Source organism: Apis laboriosa, unplaced genomic scaffold (assembly GCF_014066325.1).
Source record: "Apis laboriosa isolate Shangri-la unplaced genomic scaffold, ASM1406632v1 scaffold5_cov152, whole genome shotgun sequence".
Classification (NCBI taxonomy): Eukaryota; Metazoa; Arthropoda; class Insecta; order Hymenoptera; family Apidae; genus Apis; species Apis laboriosa.
Window position 1 is genome coordinate 3,322,733 of NW_025223857.1, and position 22,983 is coordinate 3,345,715.

Below are 22,983 nucleotides of genomic sequence, written 5' to 3' on the forward strand. Positions count from 1 at the left end.
TAACCGACTCGAGATAGATCTAAAGTTTGCGTGAGAGATTTTGCAGTATTTTGGATCGCCCGCACTCGTGTAGATAGATCAAGGATAAACGACGATTAAGGGAGCGCGTGGTCAGGTTAATCGATGGATTATAGTTTTTCGATTACGTTGCATGGAAGGGATGATGATTTCAGGATGCAGAGGAAAGAAGAAGAAGAAGAAGGGAGCTTCAGCCTGGTACGGATCGATGAAACGATCCTGACCGGTTCTGTAAACGGGTCGGTCGAACAGTCACTGCCACGAGCACGAGAGAAGATTGATGCAACTGTCAACCGTGGGAACCGGGATGGATCGTTATCGTTCATGTTCTTGATTTATGACGCGGATAGGGACGAGAAAAATCGGCGGTCTTTTCTGTTATTACCAACTGCGAACAGAGAAATTTTTGCTTCGAACAAATCGAGTCCTTTTCTTTTTATCAATTTGTTCGGCTTTTTATTTTGGATCAAATTAAGTCGAGTAAACGTTTCTTTTCTTTCATTTTTAATTCTTTCTGTAGAATAACAAACAATTTCATTCTCATTGATCAATCGAGAGAGTTAACAACGAAACAGTTTGAATTATGTGTAAAACTGTATAAGGGGAGTATTCTTAAAAGCAAACTATTTCTATTCCCTTAATTTTCACTCTCCACGCTCAAAAACCGTTTGTATTTCTTGATCAAATTACTCAAACATGAAAACATCGCCCCCTAATCTAAATAAACCATCATTTACTCAACTTATACTTAGATCATTATCATCAAAAAATTCAATTTCTATTTTATTTTCTATCATTCTACCTTACTTTCGAAATCATCATCTATAATCATCATCCATCCATTTATTCTTTTACGAAACGTTCGAAGCGATGCGAACGAGTAAAAATAAAAAAAGAAAAGAAAGACAAGATCACGACTGAGAATTATTCAATAATTCATCCTCGAGAGCCGCGCAGACGGGGGCTGACGTAGCAAACTGCAATAGAGACGTGTCTATTTTTATGGCTGATTATATATACGGGAAACTAAATAGTGGCGCAGGTCCAGCAGCACAGGTCTCCAACAATAAGCGTGATCTTGCTAGAAAGATATAGCCAACGATCATGCCAAAGAGCGCGAGCGCGTGTCCGGCGAACGAGAACGAGAGAGCGTGATTGTATACGCCTGAAAGATAACGATACGCGTGTGTGTGAGAGAGAGAGAGAGAGCGAGAGAGCGAGAGAAAGAAAGAGAGAGTGAGAGAGAATGAGAAAAAGAGAAAAAGAGAGATACTTATTTCAAATCATATCGTGTACGTGTACCTTGTTTCCGCGCGTCGAAAAAGACCGCGTCCAAAATGGCAGGACTTGCAACAAGTACAATCGAGCGAGTGAAATAACGAGATTAACGTCGTACATTATTTTGCTACGAGTCACGTTTGTTTCCTCTAGCGGGGCTATACATAAGCTTTTAATCGCGTGCTCAGGAGAGGTCCGGGAGAGGTGATGAAAATGTGATCTTCGGGATCTTCTGGTCATCTGGAAGAATAATATCGATGAGCCAAAGATAAAGCTTTTTTTTACTTAATCTTTCATCTTATTCTTTTGTATATCTTTGTATGATTTATATTGAGTCTTTTTTGTTGATGAGATTAAAAATGAAGATTAATTATATTCATTCTTTTTTTTTTTTTTTCTGAAAGACTTGTTGTCTTTTTGTTGGAATATATATTGTGAACTTTTTTACAAAGCAATTTTTGGTTGATTTTTTTTTTTTTTTTTAAGTTGAATTATCATCTGATTTTTTTTTTTTGATATCTTTGGTTCATTGAATAATGCATATAGAATGGATATTTTGAAGTGAATTTTTAGGGGTTATAAGATATGTGATTTTTAAGGATTGTATCCTTGAAACTTAATCTTGTAAATTACGTTCTCTTGGAGAAAGTTCAATAAAATTATGAAGTCGATTCCTCTTCAGGGAACATGATTTACTACTGGAAGTTCAATCGCTGACATCGTCAAGAAGGGAACAAAAACCATCTTTTATACGAAAGCTTTGTAATAATCGCCAGCTATTAAAAATAAATTAATCAAAAAAGGATGAAACCGAATGAGAAGATATTAAAAAAAAAGAGATATATATATATATAAAAATTCTCATTCAATTCACCTCCCCAGATTCTCGTGAGCAAGAGGCAAAACAAAAATCAATGAAACAGAGATTTTAGATAGATAGAGATAGGAGGAAGATAACGTAACAACGGACCTATCATAAAAGACAGTGTGTGCGCTTACTAACTCACCGGAATAGCTTGCAAAGAAAGATGAAATAAAAAAAAAAATAAAAAAATAAAAAATAAAAAAAAAATTTTAAAAAATAAAAAAAACAAGCTATCCCGATATTATAACGGCTAGCTTAATTTTATTTAAGTAAAATAAAAAGAAGAAAGAATTAATTCTCGATGATATATTGAATGAAAGGAAGACAAAAAGGAAGAGAAATAAAAAATATAGAAGAATAAAGGGGAAAAATGAGGAATTTCAAAAGACAGTCCCGATTTTGAGACACAAAAGGAAAGAGAGAAAGAGAGAGAGAGAGAGCGAAAGAACAAGAGAGAATGAGTGAGAATATGTGAGAGAGAAAAAGATATCGGTCTGTAAATCGAGCGAGCGCTTTTGTATGTATATACATATATATATATTGTATATTGTATACGCACATTGTACCGTAATCCGAGCGACATTATTATCTGTATCCGTAGTCAGCGGAAACATTAGTGCTAGAAAACTTTTTTCTTGTATAATGAACGAATAAATGCAACGTATCGTTCGGTATACCACGTCGTGTGCCAATGTCCTTTTTATTTTTCGATTTTTATCTCGTCTCGCAACGGTTCTCCCTCTTCTACGCGCATTCTTTGATTTTTTTCGATATAAAATGTATTTAAAAATATTAAATATTTTGCTTTCTGAAAATATTCAATTTATAAAGAATATATACATATTTTGACGCAAAAAGAAAATATTAAATATGATCATTTGAAATATACAGAATGATTCAATCATTTTTAATATTATCATTCTGAATTCATTAAAAAAAAAAAAAATCGAAAATTATTAATCTTAATAAATATTACAATTGAACCATTCTGTATATTTTGTTAAAAACTTATAGAAACGAATAATTATTAATTTTATCACGTTACATTATAATTTGATACTTGCTATAACTTGTTAGATTCTCAATGAGAACGAATGAGATCACTTGTAACGATATTATTTCGAACGAAGCTTGAAGCTGTTACTTTCTTGAATTTCGATATCGTTGAAATAAAATGCAATTCTCTTCAAGTATTTTTTTATTTTAATTTTAATTTAATTACTCGATATCCTTTTGTGTTATAAAGGTATTGTTGAAAATGTTTAGTTTCCATTAGAAATTCTTCTTCGAATTCTTTACGATTATACGTATTATGGAATTATTTTTTTTTTGCATTAGACTTTTCGGATATAAAAAGAATTTAAATTATCTTAAAAATGATTTCTGTCTGCTTCTACATTAATACAGACAAATTACGTTTTTCTATCATTTTTATTTACCGGACCATTAAAAGAGAAACAAAGTCCAGCAGAATTACATAAGAAATTAGAGAAGAAACTACACTGCACCTTGATTCATCTTACATACACTGTAAATAAATATATCTTACAAGTATAAATATATCTACACTTTGTTCAGTCATTTGTTTGACAATTATTGGAACGTTCAATGGCTTCTAATCTCTATACCTTTAATTTGATATAGCTTGTTTGTGTTGTGTAATACGTGCTTCTATTTCCGGTCTAAAATGCCTGATTAATCCTTGAACTGGCCACGCCGCACCATCCGCCAAAGCACAGATAGTGTGCATTTCAATCTGTTTGGTCAACTCCCAAAGCATATCTATTTCATGTATTTCTGCTTGTCCCTGAACAAATCTAAACACAAATTTATTCCACTATTTTCAAATCTATAGTTTAATTACTTCAATATAAAATAAAAATAAGTAGAAGTTGCATACCTTTTCATTATTTTATACATCCAACTTATTCCTTCGCGACACGGAGTACATTGACCACACGATTCGTGCTTATAAAAACTGATCAAACGCGCGATAGCTTTAATAATATCGGTCTGTTTGTTCATTACAATTACAGCTGCAGTACCAAAAGAGGTTTGTACTCTGACAAGATCGTCGAAATCCAACAACACTGTATCGCATACACTACAAAATCATTAATTTTGAATTGAAAGTTGTTAAACTCTATAATTAATTAATAAATATAATTAAATACCTTTTCGGAATAACGGGAGTGGAAGATCCACCGGGAATTACACCTAATAAATTATCCCATCCACCAATTACTCCACCAGCATGTCTTTCAATGAGTTCTTTTAAAGGAATGGACATTTCTTCTTCCACGGTGCAGGGATTGTTCACGTGCCCCGAGATATTAAATAATTTTGTACCATGATTACGTGGACGACCAAATGACGCAAACCACGCTCCGCCTCGTCTGCAAATAGTCTATATGTCGAAGTTTTAATTTTAGAATTAAAATTTTATATATATATGTATTTTCTAATAATGCTAAGAATATATCAAAATCGAATACATACAGGAGCTACTGCAACAGTTTCAACATTGGTAACAGTGGTGGGGCATCCAAATAATCCAACATCAGCTGGAAAAGGAGGCTTTAATCTAGGTTTTCCTTGTTTTCCTTCAATAGATTCAATCAGAGCAGTTTCTTCTCCACAAATGTATGCACCTGCTCCTCTCTGTACAAAGATGTCAAAATCATAACCAGAATCACAGGCATTTTTTCCAATTAAACCAGCTTGATAAGCTTCTGCAATGGCAACTTGCATATTTGATGCTTCATTATAGAATTCACCACGAATATAAATATATGCAGCACATGCTCCCATTGCACGACCAGCAATTAAGCAACCTTCCACAAGTTTATGTGGATCATGACGAAGGATTTCACGATCTTTACAAGTGCCAGGTTCACCCTCATCACCATTAACTACCAGATATTTTGGTCTTCCATCAGAGGGTTTGTTCATAAAAGACCATTTCATGCCAGATGGAAATCCTGCACCTCCACGTCCTCTCAAACCGGATACTTTGATTTCATTGATAATCCAGTCTGCACCTTTTTCTATGATTTCCTTAGTTTTATACCAATCTCCTCTTTTCAGAGCACCTTTTAACCTCCAATCATGTCTGCCATATAAATTTGTAAAGATGCGATCTTGATCAGCCAGAGGACCACCTCTTTTCTAAAAAAAAAAAAAAAAAAAATAACATTGATACTGTTTTATGTCAAGATATTATAAAATATAACGAGTTATTAAAAAAGATATATTAAATCATACTTTTCCTTCTGGCGCGGCATCGGCAAATGTTCTTTGTTGCTGACTGCTCAACGACGATCCAAGAAAACCTTAAAATCAAATGAATTATTTTAATTATATAACCTCGTTTTTACGTTTGAAATGTTTAAATTTTTTTCAAGTATGAAAAACATCGACACATCAACATTCTATACACTGTGTAAGTTTAAATGTCACAAACATCTTGAATATGATTCAAAATGAAACAAAATAACATCTTAAAATAACTTACCCAATTGTCTTCTCGGGACTTGAAAACAACGTACAATGGCACCAGCCATTTTGCCGTTTGCAAATTCGGTGAAGTACACGATATCGACTTAAGTATCTAGAAAATCATACTATAGTCATCTTGTGGCACATTTGGAAAGTAAACTATTAGCATGGAACTGAATACGTGTTCATTACTGTTTTGTCGTCTGTTTTCGAGAAAAACTTGTGTTGGATATGCATATCTAATATATGTACACTAATATTTATTGTATATGTACTCCTTGAGAAAACTTGTCGGGATCCAATTTATATAGCCTAGTCATGATCCTTGGCTATCAATAGTCATTTGTCTAAACAACACTAACAAAAGTGAAAATATTCGTAGTGGTGTAGCAATTTTTAGAAATATGACTTCTAGAAGGAATAATTGTGTCCTATTGGCCAAGGTAAATTTTCCTTTGTACACCCTGCAGATGTTAACAGGAAGGCATATTCTGGTTGGTGGTGGTGGTGGTTCTTCAAAAACTGGAGTTGCCAATGGATTTGTAAGAATTTTTCTTTTTTTTTTTTATGAGATTTAAATATTTTAATTAGAAAAAGAGATTAATATATAAACTTCTTAATTGATTTACTTTCATGATAGGAAATATTTGAATTGTCTCACAACGGATCTCAATTTATTGCGGAGGAAGTGACCAGACATGAAACAGGTCCCAGCGTTGTTATGAACTGTACAACTTACAATAATGAAAAGAAAATTTGGATTGCAGCTGGTCAGGAAAGTCACTGTCAACTTTACAATGTAAGTAGTAAAGTAGTGACTGTGAAAAATGGAGAGGTTATTAAATCAACTAGTGATAATACTAAGGAAAGTATTAGACAAAGAAAGAATATGGATAAAGGAGAAGAAACTTATGTTCCTGAAGAAAGGATAGAAGAAATTAAGGATGACAATTCAAATATTAAAAGTAAAAGACTTCAATTGATAGTAAAACCATTAGACAGTGTACAAACAGATTTTAGGTAGGTTATTTTTTATAAAAAAATCTCTTACAATAATTATTTTAACAAAGAATTTTACAGTGAGGTAGAACCACTTCAGAGGATTGTTAGAATTAGTTCAAATGGAAAATTCATGGCTACTGGTGGCACAGATGGTCATATAAGATTATGGAAATTTCCACAATTATATAAATTAAATGATCTGGATGCACATTTAAAAGAAATTGATGATATAGATTTCTGTCCAGATAGTACATTAATTGCAAGTGTAGCGAAGGATGGCAAAGCATTTGTGTGGAATGTAAACAATGGTTCAAAGTTCAAAGACCTTACTTGGTCACCTCCAAATGGACTAAAATATATGTATAAAAGGTGCAGATTTAGAAAATTGGAGGAAGAAAAATCAAAAATTCAACTTTTTATGCTTTCTAATGCTGTAATTGGAAAGAATACTAGCTTTTTACAAATGTGGGATGTGAATTCTGGAAATATTGTCAAAGCAATACCCTATAAAGAAACTCTATCTGCTTTGGCTGTTTCGGACGATGGGAAGTTTGTAGCAGTTGGAACCATGTTTTCTGGTAGTGTGGATATATATATTGCATTCAGTTTGAGGAGAGCTTTGCATGTACCTGGTGCACATAGTATGTTTGTAACTGGCCTAGAATTCTTACCAACTAAATTAGATGGCCCTACTATTGCTAGTAACACTGAAACTGCAGTTGTTAGCATTTCTGTGGATAACAAAATTTGCATACATAGTATACCATTTAGGCGTAAGTAAATAAATAATTTTTTAATATGGTTTTATGTTATTTTATCAATATTAAAGATCTCGCGCAAAAAGAATAATATTTGTAACTGCTTTGTTACAGACACACTACCATTCTGGTTTGTCATTATACTGATTATTTTCAGTATATGTGGAGCATTCATCTTTTGCAGTTATCTTGGAATATGACGTGAAAGAATATATATTTAATACTGTCAAATATTTTTTCTAGGATTTTTTAATGTCGTCGAACTCTCAGACATTTCTTATATTACAAATTTTACAGATAATATGAAAGAAAAAGTGCAATAATTTGTTCGAATTTTCAAACACGAATGCACGATTTTTGTGACAATAGATATAAGACTATTGTTTAGAATTTGTTCGATATCAAACAATTAACGTGTAACGTTAATCATATAATTGAATCTTCATTTTTTTAAAATTAAAACAAATGAAGAATTACTGTGAAATAACTACTTTACTAAAATAAGTTTTGACTTATTAATAATTGTAAATAAATGTTCCTAAATAAGTTTTTGCTTAGATTCACAAATAGTTTCTTGAAGATCAATTTGTATGATTTTTTTGTTTATATAGGAAATACAAATTTTTCTCATTTTTTATTGCATTTATGTAAATTATATCTGTATATTATTTACATGTACAGTTAAATGTAGATGTTGAAATGTAAAATGTTATATATTATATTATATAATTTTATTTCATTTTTTTTTTTTTTTTTTTTTTTATTACTTTCTTTGAATAATATACAAATCGTGATTTTAAAGTTTTAAGCCTTATCTTAAAACTAAAAATTAGAATAAGTGAAACTTATCATGTATAAATAGCATGCACTTGTCACATAAAGTTTTATCAGTTTTATAATGCATTTTATGGAAAACTATGATTTTCCATTCATGAAAAATGATGCCATAATATAAAAATTCATGGGCAAAATATACTTTGTTAAATTAAAGATGAAACATTTAATATATTTTTATATCCTTTTCTAATTTATCTATATATTTAAATGTTTTAACACATAGAATAAACATATAAAATAAATTATTTTTTAAATAAAATTTATATTTCCATTTCTATCAATTGTAAAAATATAAGAATGATAAATATTTTTAGAGAATAATACCGTTGAAAAATATTTAATAAAATAACAATTATAAAAATTAATTAACAAGTTATAACCAAAAGATAAATAAATTTTTTATTCTTGAATATATTGAAAAATTTTTGCGAAACATTTTTAGGTTATATTCACATAATATAAAGTCTAAGCTATAAGAATTTAAAAAATTTCAGAAATTTGATATTATTTCCAAGAATTTCTTTCAAAATCAAAACTAACAATACAAAAAATATAAATAGATAAATCATTATTTTTTTTTAACAAAAGAAAATTCTATTTCTCTTCCTCAAGATCGAAGCTTAAAATTTTTACAAATTTTCGAAAGTTTTTATAATTAAATAAAGAAACAAATTTTTCTTTGCAAAAGAAAATTTTAAGTCTAGATTCCGAAAATGTAGAAAGTATTCAAAAAAGAATTTGATATTATTTGTAAGAAATTTTAAGAATTTGATATCATTGTTGAAATTTGTCATACTTGAATTTTTTTTTGGAATTTAATGTACTTACTTTTTGAATTTATCTTTATTATTATTGTATTTATTTTTTTAGATATTATTTTCAAAATAACATTTTTTCACCATTTTACTTAATACTAATTATAGAATTTAACATATTTACCTGTTTCATATTTATCTCAGCTGTCATATTTTTAAAGAATGCAAAAATATATAAAAAAAATGTATATACTTTTATTTATATATCTTATACATATAACTTTACTTTAACAAAATTTATTATATACAAAACAAATATAAAGTCTTTATTATCTAAAAATATACATACATTTTATACACGTTATTTATATATTATACTTTCTTTTTAGAATTAAAAATAATATTTACTTATTTTTAATTTGATAACTTGTAATATTTTATTCTTAAACCAATTATCTAAAATATATTTTTTATTTCTTTTTAAAAAGTAAATTAGATCATTTTTTTTCTCTTTTTCAAAATTAGAATAAAAAACTAAGAATTAAAGATCATTGCCATCTATCGACTAGATTATCTTTTTAAAATTAGTCAGAAAATGGCGCTCTAAATTCTTATTCTACTTTACCATACTTTCGAAAAAATATCATTAACATTCAAGAGATGGAGTTAATAGTTAATTCTTATTCTATTTCTATCCTTTTTCTTCTACTTGTTCTCCTTTTTTATATGTGTTTCATTTGCGGCACTCTGAAGATGGCGTTGATTTTCATATTTTAATCATATCTCTATCCTTCTCTCACTTATTATTCTTGTCTGTATCGTCACTAGTAGATTCTCAAAAACTTCACGCTGATATTAGGTATGTTACTATTATAAAATATAAATTTAAAAAATAAAAATATATTTGAAATATCTATCGGATATGCAAAAATTGAGATTCTTATTGTTGTTAAGATGTACGATGTATTCGGCAATTGAGAAATTCTTATGGGAAAGCAGAATAAAATTCTTATGGGAAAAATATCGAAAGATTGCCAATCAAAGAAAGTGCAAGGAATTGTTTTTTTAAATGACGACTCGTGATCGAAAAGGAATGCTTCCGAAATCGAAAGATATCCTCGGGCTTCTGTGCAGGTGAGGAAAGGACGAATTATTAATGACATTTTACAATCTTAACGTTGGCGTCTATCGACGATTTTCAAGGCTATCGAGAATGTGTCATGTCCGACAACTAAATCGTCTTTCACTCGATTCTATTTCGAGATTAACTGTTATCTAAAAATTTTCGAAACTGACTTTTGCACATTGAATCTCGAAAGTTGATTTCTTCTTTTCATTTATTTTTTGCAGTAGTTTAATATTAAATTTAATATTAAATTAATCGCTGAAAAAGGTGAAATTTACTTTATCCATTTTTTTTTTTTTTTTTTTTTACTAAATTTACTTATTTTACCATAAAAATTATTTCTTAAGAAGAGTAAGAATACATGTATTATTATTTATGTCAATAAAACTTCTCACGTGATTAAAAAATTATTTTCACACATATATAAAAGTGTTTCGTGTATCAAATAGGCGATAAAAATAAAAAAAAAAGAAATTTTTAGTTTCTTAGTACAACGTTTATTGTGAAATACTTTAATAGGGACTCTAAGAATTACATACTTAATTACTCTCACTTAATTATTCTTTCTTAAGTGCTAAACGTTAACCAAGTGAACACGGCGCCTCAACGATCGATGAATCAATACGCACTACGCGCCGCAGAAGAAAGGGACGAGGGATCAGAGAAGGGCAAGGATACGGTGGTTATGTACAAGTTGAATAAACTTACACGAAGAACTCGTTCCTCCATAACAAAGAGGAAATAAATCCCTTCGTTCTCTTTTTTTTCCTTTTCTTTCTTTCTTTCTTTTTTTTTTTTTTTTTTTTTTTTTGCATCGATCACGAAAAACGTTTCGCGAACGGAAATTCGACTTTCTTCTGCGACAATAATAAAGAGAAAAAAAAAAAAATCTCAAGAATAAAAATGATTCAATCAACCAAATCGTTCGACTCGTTATATAAAATTCCATTCAAAAATATCACAATGAAACAAGACGTTTAAGACTCGTGCAAAATTTCGCGGACTAAATTAAAAACAGAAAACGCATCGACGCTTAAATTTCCTTTCGAAATCGAAATCTTGGTGTGGTAAATAAGAGTCGATCATGGCAAGAGATTTTTTTTCCTCGTTTTCCGTTCGCGACACGTTTTCAGCGCGACACGTTCAGGCGCGTGTGCCCCGAGAAGATACGATCTTTGCCGAATTTTTATCGAGGACACGCGCCACACGAACGACCGATCATTTCTCTCAATTGCTCATTTCTTGTTCGCAGTGAAACCGTCGCCGGTTGGGTCGAGCAGCCATGGATAGTAGTTGGGGCACTCCATGCAGGTGAACAGACGAAGAGTTTCGCCGGGAAGCTCCCTGGTGGTTAAGGGGCAGGCGTTCGGAAGGGAACAGTACGGCTGACCCTTCTCGTCGCAGGTCTCCTTCCAGTCCTGAAAGTCTCTGAGCGCCGAGAGTTCCGTCGGTGTTTGCATCCATTTGATCACCTGCAAGTGGAACGAGTACGTGTTTGGTCAGACGAGTCCTTAACTGAATTTTTCACTCGTAAAGTGATTCGATTTGATGGTGTATTATATTTAGAGTATTTATTTTGAGATATTTGCAAGATTTGCGAATATTTTTTGGAAATCTTTATATATAAGTTTGATTATAATGTGTGTGCATTTATTTAATAGTTTTTGATCTAGGTATATTCTTTGTAAGTTTGTAATTATTTGATTGAATATCATAATTGGTTAAATGAGTTTTTAAGAGAAATTTGAAATCATTAATTCTTAATAATTTGTAGAATTTTGTATTTCTCGATACGTTTCAATTCAATTCTTTGTTCAAATTTTGGAATTTAATCTCGTTAGAAAGTTCGATTCCTGTGCATTTGTTGTGATATTGATTCAATTTTTTCAAATATATCAATATTTAATCTATGCACTTCTGTTATCAAAATAATCGAAGCGGAAATCGTGTTTCTCTGGAATGAAAGCAGCATACGGGTAATTGTAAATTACGAATCGTAGAAGCGTAGAAATATATACGGTGAATTCATCCAGAGAAAAATAAAGAAAGAAAGAAAGTTCGTATCGCGGAGTTGGATTGAAAGCGGAAAATGAATCGATGTAAAGAGAAATAATAAAAGCAAGGTTTGATGGATCACGAATGATGCGGTGAGATTGAAAACGTCAGATAAATTGAACTGTATCAGAAGAATCATGATAAAGCTTCCAACGAATTTCACCTTGCATTAAATGATATCCAAGCAATATCTTTAAAAAGCAAGAAAAATTTTACTTTCTCTCTTTCCAATTGATTTAAGAAAATATTTTCTTGCAAATAATATCCTATTCTCTTGCATACTGTCTTTTTTAATAATCACTTTCATCCTTCCTGAAAGGATCATTAATAAATAAATTAATAAATAAATTTGATTGGAAGAATTAATAAATTAAATAAACTTTACTTAAATTTTAATTTAGATTTAAAGATAAATTTTGATTTGTAATTTATAAATAAGAGAACGAATTACCTTAAGGATAATATCTTTTGAAAAATCTTATTGATAAAGATAAAAAAGCAGGAGTTTAAGTTTCAAAGTCTGTTCAAGTCTGTTTCATTCTGTTTTTATATTTGATTTGATTTCAAACCGACGTAAATCAGATTCTATCTATAATAAAATAAGAATTAATTGTACGAAATTTACAACTTAATTTCTAAATTAATAATAATAATTTTAATTAAAATTGTTTCTTTACAGGGAAAGATTTTAAGGTATCATGGAAACAACAACGTGCAGCCAAGCAACATGCTCACCTGGACCATGGTGACGAAGTACACGTCGCTCCTGGCCAGCATCTCCTCGATGAACTTGATCAACTCCTCCCTGTACTCCTTCTTGCTCTTGAGCCACGAGGCGTGGAAGTGGAGGCCGAGGGGTGCCCTGTTGCTGTTGAAGTGCCTGTTGAAATTGTGCCTGAGCAACCTGGCGAACTGTTCTCCAGTCTGAATGTTGGAGCACGAGTCGACCATGTGGCAACCGGGCAGGGACTCGTCGAAAGTCGGGTCGTCCCTTCTGTCCAACTCGTTCATCACCATCTCCCACACGGGATGGGACCTGGACGGGCAGTTTCCACCGTTCCCGTTGCACTTGTGGGGCATCCTGAAGTACAAGGTGTAGGGCCAGATGGGCACACGGCCGAGGGACGCGGTGATGGAGGCGTCGTAGACGAAGAACTGGTCGGCCATCATCTCGAACTGCTTGTTACCGCCCACCCGAAGGTAAGGAGCCCTCATCCCAATGATGGAACCGTCGGTAATGTTGGCGAAACGTTCGATGATTAGCCTCGCGCCTGCCATCTCGGCCAGCCAATCGTCGTAACTGCCCTGGGTCCAATATTGGGGATCGTCCTTGTGGGTGAGGGAGAACACGGCTATCTCGTGGCCCCGACGATGGAGATCTTGGACCGCCGAGTAGTTGGTGTACTTGTGAGAGACGAAGAACGTTCCTCTGATCTGGCAACCGTTGGGATTTTGCCGCTGCCCGTTGAAGATCTCCTCGTAGAGATCGATGTTGTCCACGTTCACGGCTCCGTTGAACGTGATCGTGATCATTTGGGGTACCTGGGATGGCTCGATGTTCCCTGGGATCCTGGTACCGTCGGCGGAACAGTAACAGTCGGGGAGCACGCATTGCGTTGGGTCGCAGTCTGGTGCACGGTTCGGGTCGGTTTCCACAGCTGAAAAGGAGGACGAATTAACTTGGACGAAATCGTTGGCAGCAAGTTTGAGAAATTTAACGAAGAGATAAGATAGTTTTTGGAAGTTTTTGGAAAGATAGAAAAAAATATATATATATATATACATAATTGGCAATAGTCGTTTTGTTTATAAATTTATATAAATTTATATAAATTTTTATATTTTATATTTTATATTTTATATTTTAAATTTATATGTATATAATATATATAAATTTTATACAATTTTACAAGAGAATTTTAGTTCTTTCAGAAAATGATATCATAAGAAGAAGAATGTCGATTTATATTCAAAGAGAAAGACAAAAAAGAAAATATAATATTAATCACAAATTTAACCTTTTAATCTTTTCGTCTATTCGCATCGCGGAATATTAAAGGAAAGAAATTAATAATTTTTATGCGAACGTGTACGGCACGTGTGTCCTCTATCAGTGGTTCTCAATCAACGCGAAAATCAAAAGTCAAAAAATATTTTTCTTCGCAAAAAGAGATAATAGTTACGAAAATCGCGATTCGAGAAAGGTTAGGAAACCAGCATCGCTGTTCCAACTCGATTACCAAAAGGAGCACTATTAAATCGACACTTACTGCACGCATTCTCGTCGGATTCGTCCTTGCAATCCGGTTTACCGTTGCAGAAGAGCTCCTTGTCGACGCACTCGCCGTTACCACACGATAATTTGCCCTCTGGGCAGACTGGTTCGTCGGTCCTCAGGATGGGCAACACCTTACGCGGTTCTGCAAATTGTAATCCTCGTTAACAGGCCGATTTCGTCGCCTGGACGATAACCAATACTACTTTGGATTGACCATTGGTGTTTTCACCACAGCTGCAAATTCTACTTTTACTTCGCCCAATTTATATGTACAGATATCGTGGCGCGCTCACCAGTGGCGCAGGAACCGGTGTCATTCTACTTGAGGAGGAATTGTATTACGAAGGAAATCGATCGATCATCTATGGCTGGATACGCATTAAATATATTTATGAAATATTTTTTGGAGAATCGATTTTAAAATGTCGGCTATAAATCGATTAAATTGGCAAGGCAAGATATCATGATTAAAGTTTTATTAATTTATAAACAATTGACGCGTGTGGTTTAATACAGACATCAATTGTTGTTTGTAACTACACTGCGAATGTTTACGCATTTATGCAAAAGACACGTGATAAAAGAGTACGAATCTTTATTTGAGCTAAATTTCTTTAATTATGTTTATAAAAATTTGATTTTGATAAGTTAAGATATTTTTATAATGTATATAACTTTTGCATCGATATCCAAACATGTCTCACAAATATATTAATACGCAATATAATTTTACAGGGATCATATATTACAATAATAAATTTATATTCTTCATGAATAATATTCGAAAGGATTAAAGGTTGTTACTGTGCGGGATTAATGTGACCCAAAGCTACGTAGTAGTACATTGCCAACTCGATACTAATCCCTTGTCTTATAATCTTTTTTTATTTTCAACAATTACTCAAAATAATATTAGCCTTTTACAACTAATAATAAAGAATCGAAGCTAAAGTCAGAATTAAAAATAAACTTTCTTACGTGATATTATAAGGCAAAGGATTAACTATAATAATCTAATTACATCTTGTAAGACCAGTTACAGTTTCCTCGAGCCCCCGTGTAATCTGGTATTTATATACACGTGGACTTTATGTACAGGTGTGGGAAGTTCTCTGAACACCTTTGACTTCTCTCCATCGTAGCTTTCAATATCGAACATATTGAAATCGATACATCTTTTATACGATAAAGCGTCGACAAATCGTCAAAGGTATCGAGCTAAGAGGATTCGAATTATGCTTGCGTCAATAGTTCCTACGCCACTGCGTATCAACCGGTCTTTTCGTTCGCCTCTCTTCAATTCCTTCGAGGAATTTCTGACTTAGCCGACTGGAAAAGCGTAATAGAACGTGATGGGCGTAACAAAGAGAACTTTTGATTTTCCATTTCGCTGGGAAATAGAAAAATTGAAAAAAAAAAAAAAAAAAGAAAAGAAGAAAAAGAATCTTTGCGTTGAAGATTCTCTTCCCTGGAGCAATCGTAGATTTCTCCATTGAATTATTTATTCGAGAAATCATTTTGAGATCGTTTGCAGAAGGATCTTAACAAAGAGAAACAAAATGGCAAAGAGAATATAAAAACGGAATGAAAAAGGAACGAATCACGGTTGGCCTATCGCGAGAAGTATGCCCAAGTGTCGAGAGTATCGTTTGTTTCGTTGGCTCGCAGCGATTTGCACGCAGATAATTCCGTGATAAATATAATAATATGATAAAAAGAAAAGAAAAAAATAGACACATACATAGACACATAGAGACATATACATATATATGCACACATACACGCACGCACGCTGCACATACACACATATATATACACACATACACGTAGGCATTGTTGAGATAATAATGAGATAGAGAAAATAGAAAATACAGTGATGAAAAGATGGGCTGTTGCGAAAGGCGAAAACAGGCAGCGGAGAAATAAAAAAGTTGAGGCGGTGCCTCGACGTACCACTCGTCGAGGGAATACGACGCGAGAAAAGAGAATTGCAAGTGATTCAACACGTACACACGCGTGCACACATATACAAGCATACATACAGTGAGCAAAGGAGAAAAAGAGAGAGAGAGACAAAAAGAGAAAAAAAATATGAATACACGAGCTGCTCCGATTTAATTTCATTTGCGGCGTTACGTTTTCAAGCAATGCAGTTTACTCGATACGTAAAAGGAATATCTTCGTGGATATATCTTCGAAATATCATAGAAAAAGAAAAATGAAAGCAAACTTCGCCATTTTCTTCCTTTTCTCGTGCACCTTTTACATTTAAAAGCTTATTTCATTTTTCTCGAAATTATGGCTTTAAAAATTAGTCATTTTTAATCATTTATGACGCAATGATTTATTGTTACGATCATTAACGCTCAAAAACTCGAATAAGGCTATATGCAAAAATCAATTGACTGTAAAGTAAGTAGATCGATAATTCAGTGTATCGTAAATAGAAAATTTCAATATATTTGTTTGTGCACTGCGCAATTAAGCCTGTCAGGGCCAAATTATAAAAAAGAGAAAATAAGTAAATTTATCTTTACGAAATAATTAATAAACAACGAATTTCTCTTTTCTGAGTATAACATTGCGTATATTAAACAATTCAAGAACGAAAAAAATTAAAAAAGAACAAAAGCTAACCTATAAAATTCTCTTTTGACCAATGCCATCAACATCGATCGATTATATCCAAACTGCATCGAATCGTTGAAATTCTCTTTTTCGGCCAATTGTATTCCTTTTCCGCGAGATTAAATCAGAAGGTCTCACGAGAGGCACTGGAAACACGCGAGTCCTTCGTTCGAAACGAAAACGAAGGAATACAACTCGATTGTGACAAGCACACAACTGAAGTGACAGTGAAATAATGGCGGTCAGCGCAAGAAGGAGAAGAAAAAGAAAAAGAAGAAAAAAAGAAGATAGAACAGCTAAAATGCAGCTAAAATGTCACCTTAAACGAGAATGAGATGATATTAATTATTCCGTGAGGTAAAAAAAAAAGGAGGGAAAGAGAAATTAATGAGATCGATTCGTGGCGATTACTCGCGCGAGTTTCGAGTTCGATAAAAGCGAACGAGTTGACTAAAATAACGAAGGAGCCGTTATAAGGAGGCCAGATCGTCGAAGCGAAACCGAGCTGGATATGGACAAACAGAGAGGCAGAGACAGATATAGAGAAAAGATAAAGAAAGAGAAAGGTAGAATGTGTGCGTATATACGTTATATTGCGAGACAGAGAGAGGTAGAAGAAAAAGAGATCAGCAATTGAGAACGTGCTACCTCGTACCTGGAGCGATCTCGAGGAGAAAGAATTGTGTTTGTGTATATATTTATGCGAATATGTGAATAAATATGTGAAGTGTTGATATATACAGGTGAACAAGAGTGTATTAGAGTGAATTCTACACAACAAAGCTGAAAAATTGCATTGCGTGTCGAGAATCGATTTCGAGAGATGTATCGAAGCGTAGAATAACTTTATTCGCGATTACGTATTTAGTTGCATAGATTTTAATTGATGTTGATATTTCATAATTATTATAGATAATCCTTCAATTTTCATTTTTAATATTCGAATAACTAGGAAACTCAAGTTTTTCACTGGCTTTTTATAACCTGTATCAGAAATTCAATCTCTCGAAACGACAGGGACGCGGAATGTTAATTAAAAATCGCTTAGGAAGCGAATCGAATTGACGAGATGGAGAAAAAAAGCGAAACGAAGTTTTCACGGGTGTTAGTCGTGCAACATGGATCGAGAGAATTGCGTGAATCTGGCAGGAAGAGAACATCGATAGTCTCGAAAAACTAGGTTAGAACGCTCGAGGCACGAACTTCTCGTCTCCACTTTCGCTCAAAATCGAAAACCAGTCTCTCGGCAACGAATCGAAAGTGGCTGAACTGGAGATTACGTCTCGAAAGTGGTCTCGTGTTTGTAATGATCATGCGTTTTCACTCGGCGAATGTATATACGTAGAACGTTATTTAAATTCACGTAACTCAAAGATATGCACGAGTGGAAAAATATCGAATTAAAATCATAAAACCGATCGCTTTTGCATGACTTTAGAAAGTACAGGAAATTAGATTCCATTCAACATATTTCGAGATAACTGTAATAATAATTGGAATTTCGTTTGTCTGGTAATTAGACATGAATTTCTTATTTTAATTTAAATAAATACAAGAGAATTGTTTGATAATTAAATGCAACAGTATAAAGATAATGAACCTAACCTAAAAATAAAATTTAAGAGAAATACGTGATTTTTGATTAATTTTTAGAGACGAGAAGTATCGTGGATGAATCTTAAAAGTGCGTAAGGATAATCGTGCGTTAGTACTACTACTACCTTACGAATGGTGCGTGCTACGTTGCGAGTCTACGAAGGAGCCGGACTTCTCCGTACATTCTTTAAAGAATTTTTCATCATTCTCAACAGGAGAACGAATGAAAACAATCTTCTCAATAAGATGTTCTTTCCATGAACGTGCGTTATATAAAAAATCTTTAAAAAAAAAAATTCAAATTTCTTTGTTAATGGAAAAGAGACGAGAAGTTGTTTCTCATCGCTTCTCATATAACATCGACATCGAAAACAGTTTAAAGCAATTTCAAAAAGAATCCGATATATGTGTCTTACATCTCTTTTTCTTTTCAGAGATATTCTTTTCACAAAAGGAACGAAAGAATGCATGGAACGCATTCCTTGGAAAGAGCACAACGGAAATGGAGACAGAGTACACCGGCTCACCCTGGTCGATACATCGACTTACTCTCGAGCTTGTCACAGTTGGTGACTTTGCCCTTCCAGTCGCAGGTCTGTTTGTCCAAGTCAAAGGCCAACCCGCTGGGGCACGTGATTTGCTTCAGGCCGGATTTCGTGCACCTATGCGTGTTGGACAGAAAACAAAGGGGACGCCGTTTAATCAAATAGAAATCTGTATGTATCGCTTACTCTCGAGTTGGTCGCAATTCTTCACGTTCGTCTTCCAGTCGCACGTTTGCCTCTCAATGTCGAACGCCAGACCTGTCGGACATCGGACTGTTGCCAACCTGGTCACGCCAATCTCGCTTGCTTTGTCGCATCTGTGATTCAATTTTATATACATATATATACATATATATATATATTTTTTTATACATTTGATATTTGCAAATTATTATTCTTCTTCCAGATTTTGGATAGTTGGTAATTTCTGCTCGCCATCATGACACATCATCTCAAGACACATTCTAATTAAAGGAGGTTGAGAATCATAAGTTACATGGAAATTATTTTGAGAATAAATTAATATTTAAGGAAAGAATAGATTTCTTCATATATTTTTATATTGTATGATTTCAATATTAATTTAATTTGCAATTCTATCAATTCTTAATCTTTCAAATTTAAAACAATTTCGATATTATACATTATTTATTATTTTAATTGCAGGTATTATTCAATAAAATTGTCAAATCAAATTATCATCCATTAATATCCAATCTTTTCCAATTGTTGAATCCTGAGAAATTTTAAACTAGTAATAAGCAAATTTTTGTTAAAAATTAAGAAGCTGGGATAAAATTATTATAATCATAGTTAAGGAAACTCGTCGACTTCTTCCAAAACGCGTGACATTCTGCAACAGGATCTGCAGGATTCCTGCTCCCGAGATATTTTTGTATGTCCTTGAATACTTTGCCATTCGTGTGAGTCAGGATACACCGTCTGTCGTCATCGTGTAGAAGGCAAGTCCTGTATCTAATATCAAGCTCACCTTGAACCTCCCAACGCGGAATTCGATCGCGAAGGAACCGAAGGAATTCAACGTTTGATCCTTCGCATAAATCGCCGTTTTTACCGTTAACTTGATCGACCTTTGAGATTTCTACTCGTTGCAGAATCGATTACGATTGATTTGTACGATCGATCAGAAATATTTCTTGTAAAAAATTTTTTTGATATTTTTGGACGATGATGCGATTTCTACTCGTTGCAGAATCGACTACGAGAAGGATTAAAGTCGATCATTACGTCTTCAATCAGAAATTCTCGTTTTTTGTGAAAAACTTTTTTTTATTTTTGGCCGATGATTCTTTAATTTTATTTTAAAGAATTGTTCATATTGAATTTTTTAAAAGTCGTGTTTTTCAACGTCAGTTCGATGAAATGACGACAGATGGCGACTTGGAATGGTCAACACGTTGAGTTTTATTGGTAATTCAGCGAAATAAATTACCTTACGACATCGCGACAGTCCCCTTCGATGTTCAACCGGAAATACTCGTCCCCCGGCCTATCTTGACACAACTCTTCGGCATTCGCGTCAATCCCATCGGCACCCTCCTCGTCCTGTGCTCTGACTTGTGTTCCTGAAAATTTGAATACGACGTTAGACAAAGGATAATCAATTAATAATATTAATAAATTTGAGAAAAGTAATTCGTGTTTACGTGGATTTACTATTCCAAGTCGAATAATGCAAGAAGAAAAAAAAAAAAATAAAAGAAATAATGGAACAAAATCTTGGAAAGTAAAAAAGACATTACTGACAATTACGTACTACTTTCTATCATCGATTACATAAACGACTCTCGATCCATCAGCACAATCTCTAACGCAACTTTTCAACATCCTTCCCTTCCATGCTTTCGTTCCATAAAATAATCTAACGACTTCAGATTCATTACTAGAATTCATGATACATTACTAAACAGTAATTTTGCAATTTTTTCCTTTCATGAAAATATTACCAAACAAAATAATCTCTTCTTTTTCCACCTTCTTCTTTTCTTTTTAATCTTCATAATCAAATGTAATTTTCAATCATACACATCTAAAGAAATATTATTCCTCGAGGAGAAGTGAGAAAAAGCTTGATAATTTTTCTAATTTCTCAGATCAAAGGAAGAGTAGAAAATCAAGAAGAATGGGACGCATCAACTCCTCCCCCATCGATTTTCCCCTATCATCTTTCACGATTGAATTGGCAATCGAAGAAGAAGAAAAAGAAGAAGAAGAGGGGAACGAATTGACATCGAACGTGACATTTGAATAAAAAGGGCAGATTGGCATTGCTAAGATTGTCCATGGAAAATGTCGCGACGGTTGGAAGCCACGATCTCTCGAGATCGTAAACCGAACACGACGGGGTCGGTGAACCCTCATAGAAGTAGAAAGTCTTGGAAATGTCAGGGCAACGAAGTAGTAGAGGAGGAGGAGGAGGAGGAAAGGGAAGCGACAGTGGTTCTCCAAAGTAGGTTCTCTCTCACGTTCCTCTCCACAGTCCTGCTCGAGCATCCTCAAACGTCCCTTCTCGTGCCTTCTTGTTCTTCATTTACGATACGTGAATCGTGATCCGCGATCGTGATCGACGCCGCTTCCGGCCGACTCGTCTTCGGCAAAACTTTCACGTTCCACGAGACAGTGTCTCGTGAATTTTATTTTATATTTGCCCGGAGACAATGGAAGACAATTTTCTTTTTTTTTTCTCGAACGTGTATCGTCTAACTGTTGAGTATTTGTAAATATTAACTTTTTGATCGAATCGGATGTTCCAACGATCGTTGTCAAGCTTCTTCTTGGACAAATTTGAAAAGTAAATTTCAAGCAGATTTCGAATGAAAGTATACGTCGTTGGATTGGCGAGACCGTGTCTCGTCGCGGCGTCAATCGTTGAAGTCACCAGAACACTCATTGAGGTTTCTCGATTCTCGAGACATTTATGGCTATTGTAAAGTTTACAATCTTCGTTTAATTTTTCCAATTATTTGAATATTGTTGAGACATATTTTTAAGCATCTGAGGGTGTTGTAATAGAATCGCAATAGAGATCTGAGGAAACGAAGAATCGCGAAACGATCCTAGGTTCCGAAAGTTTCTCGTGTGCGAAAACTCGTTCGATACGAAGGAAACTTTGTTAACGTCGAAAACAACTTTCACCTGCGTTTACAGAATCGGAACGTAGATTTCCAAGTGTTTCTCTTCGACGAGAAATCAAATTTATTACCACAAATATTCTCTCTATATATATATCGAACGAACTTTCACAAACTAAACGTTTCACGAAATTTCCCTTCAAAATAATTATATCTAATAACATATAACCTTCAAATTGTCCCTTCAACTTTAAAAAACTCTTCCAAAAATAATCAAATTACCCAAAAATTAAATCTAAAATCCCTTTCACATACGATTCTTCAACGATCCAACCTCCTCAAACACCCCCCCCCCCTCCTAACTCTAACTCGAACAACAAATCCAAACCATCCCTCCACACCTGGTCCAAACTTCGAATATTTTAATTTCCTCGAATCTCCATTATCCCCATGGTCGAGAATCGATATCGAAACGCGGCTTGAAGGAAGAGTGTGGGAAGAGCGTGTACTCACCGGCGAGCAGAAATAGGGATCCAAGAAGGAACAGGAACCTCGGCGACATGGTGGCCGTCGTGGTGGTCGCCGTCATCGTCGTTGTCGGGACAAAGAGCGTCTGGACAAGCCGCGCCCTCTCGCCCCTCTATATGTGCAC

The 22,983-nt window shown here is 33.7% G+C and overlaps 3 protein-coding genes and 2 long non-coding RNA genes across 7 annotated transcripts; 3 read left to right on the forward strand and 2 right to left on the reverse strand.

The window, feature by feature from the left end:
- Nucleotides 1–3,656: 3,656 nt before the first annotated feature.
- LOC122718294 (NADH dehydrogenase [ubiquinone] flavoprotein 1, mitochondrial) lies at nt 3,657–5,782 on the reverse strand. Of its 2 annotated transcripts, XM_043943195.1 has the most exons (7): nt 5,676–5,782; nt 5,426–5,493; nt 4,661–5,329; nt 4,336–4,568; nt 4,062–4,265; nt 3,790–3,978; nt 3,657–3,689 (listed from the first exon to the last, which is right to left on the reverse strand). In XM_043943195.1, the coding sequence occupies exons 1-6, from the start codon at nt 5,722–5,724 to the stop codon at nt 3,792–3,794; spliced, it is 1,410 nt and encodes a 469-aa protein (XP_043799130.1). In that variant the 5' UTR covers nt 5,725–5,782; the 3' UTR covers nt 3,657–3,689; nt 3,790–3,791. The 2 variants fall into 2 exon arrangements, with proteins under 2 accessions (XP_043799130.1, XP_043799129.1); XM_043943194.1 differs by having other exon boundaries at nt 3,663–3,978; nt 5,676–5,780.
- A 64-nt stretch (nt 5,783–5,846) lies between these two features.
- Nucleotides 5,847–7,978, forward strand: LOC122718295 (prolactin regulatory element-binding protein). Its single transcript, XM_043943196.1, has 4 exons — nt 5,847–6,201; nt 6,300–6,679; nt 6,740–7,434; nt 7,534–7,978. Exons 1-4 carry the CDS (start codon nt 6,064–6,066, stop codon nt 7,617–7,619), a joined length of 1,299 nt encoding a protein of 432 aa, XP_043799131.1. The 5' UTR covers nt 5,847–6,063; the 3' UTR covers nt 7,620–7,978.
- A 1,815-nt stretch (nt 7,979–9,793) lies between these two features.
- Nucleotides 9,794–10,883, forward strand: LOC122718253. The gene is made up of 3 exons (XR_006347344.1): nt 9,794–9,870; nt 9,966–10,145; nt 10,710–10,883. It is a non-coding gene; the product is annotated as an uncharacterized LOC122718253 (long non-coding RNA).
- Nucleotides 10,884–10,906: 23 nt separating this feature from the next.
- Nucleotides 10,907–22,941, reverse strand: LOC122718252 (chitin deacetylase 1). The gene is made up of 6 exons (XM_043943134.1): nt 22,845–22,941; nt 20,693–20,825; nt 19,426–19,556; nt 14,463–14,612; nt 12,928–13,850; nt 10,907–11,609 (listed from the first exon to the last, which is right to left on the reverse strand). Exons 1-6 carry the CDS (start codon nt 22,918–22,920, stop codon nt 11,373–11,375), a joined length of 1,650 nt encoding a protein of 549 aa, XP_043799069.1. The 5' UTR covers nt 22,921–22,941; the 3' UTR covers nt 10,907–11,372.
- Nucleotides 17,853–19,819, forward strand: LOC122718254. 2 transcript variants are annotated; one of them, XR_006347346.1, is made up of 5 exons: nt 17,853–18,610; nt 18,752–18,957; nt 19,129–19,410; nt 19,464–19,558; nt 19,646–19,819. It is a non-coding gene; the product is annotated as an uncharacterized LOC122718254 (long non-coding RNA). The 2 variants fall into 2 exon arrangements; XR_006347345.1 differs by lacking the exon at nt 19,646–19,819 and having other exon boundaries at nt 19,129–19,565.
- Nucleotides 22,942–22,983: the final 42 nt, after the last annotated feature.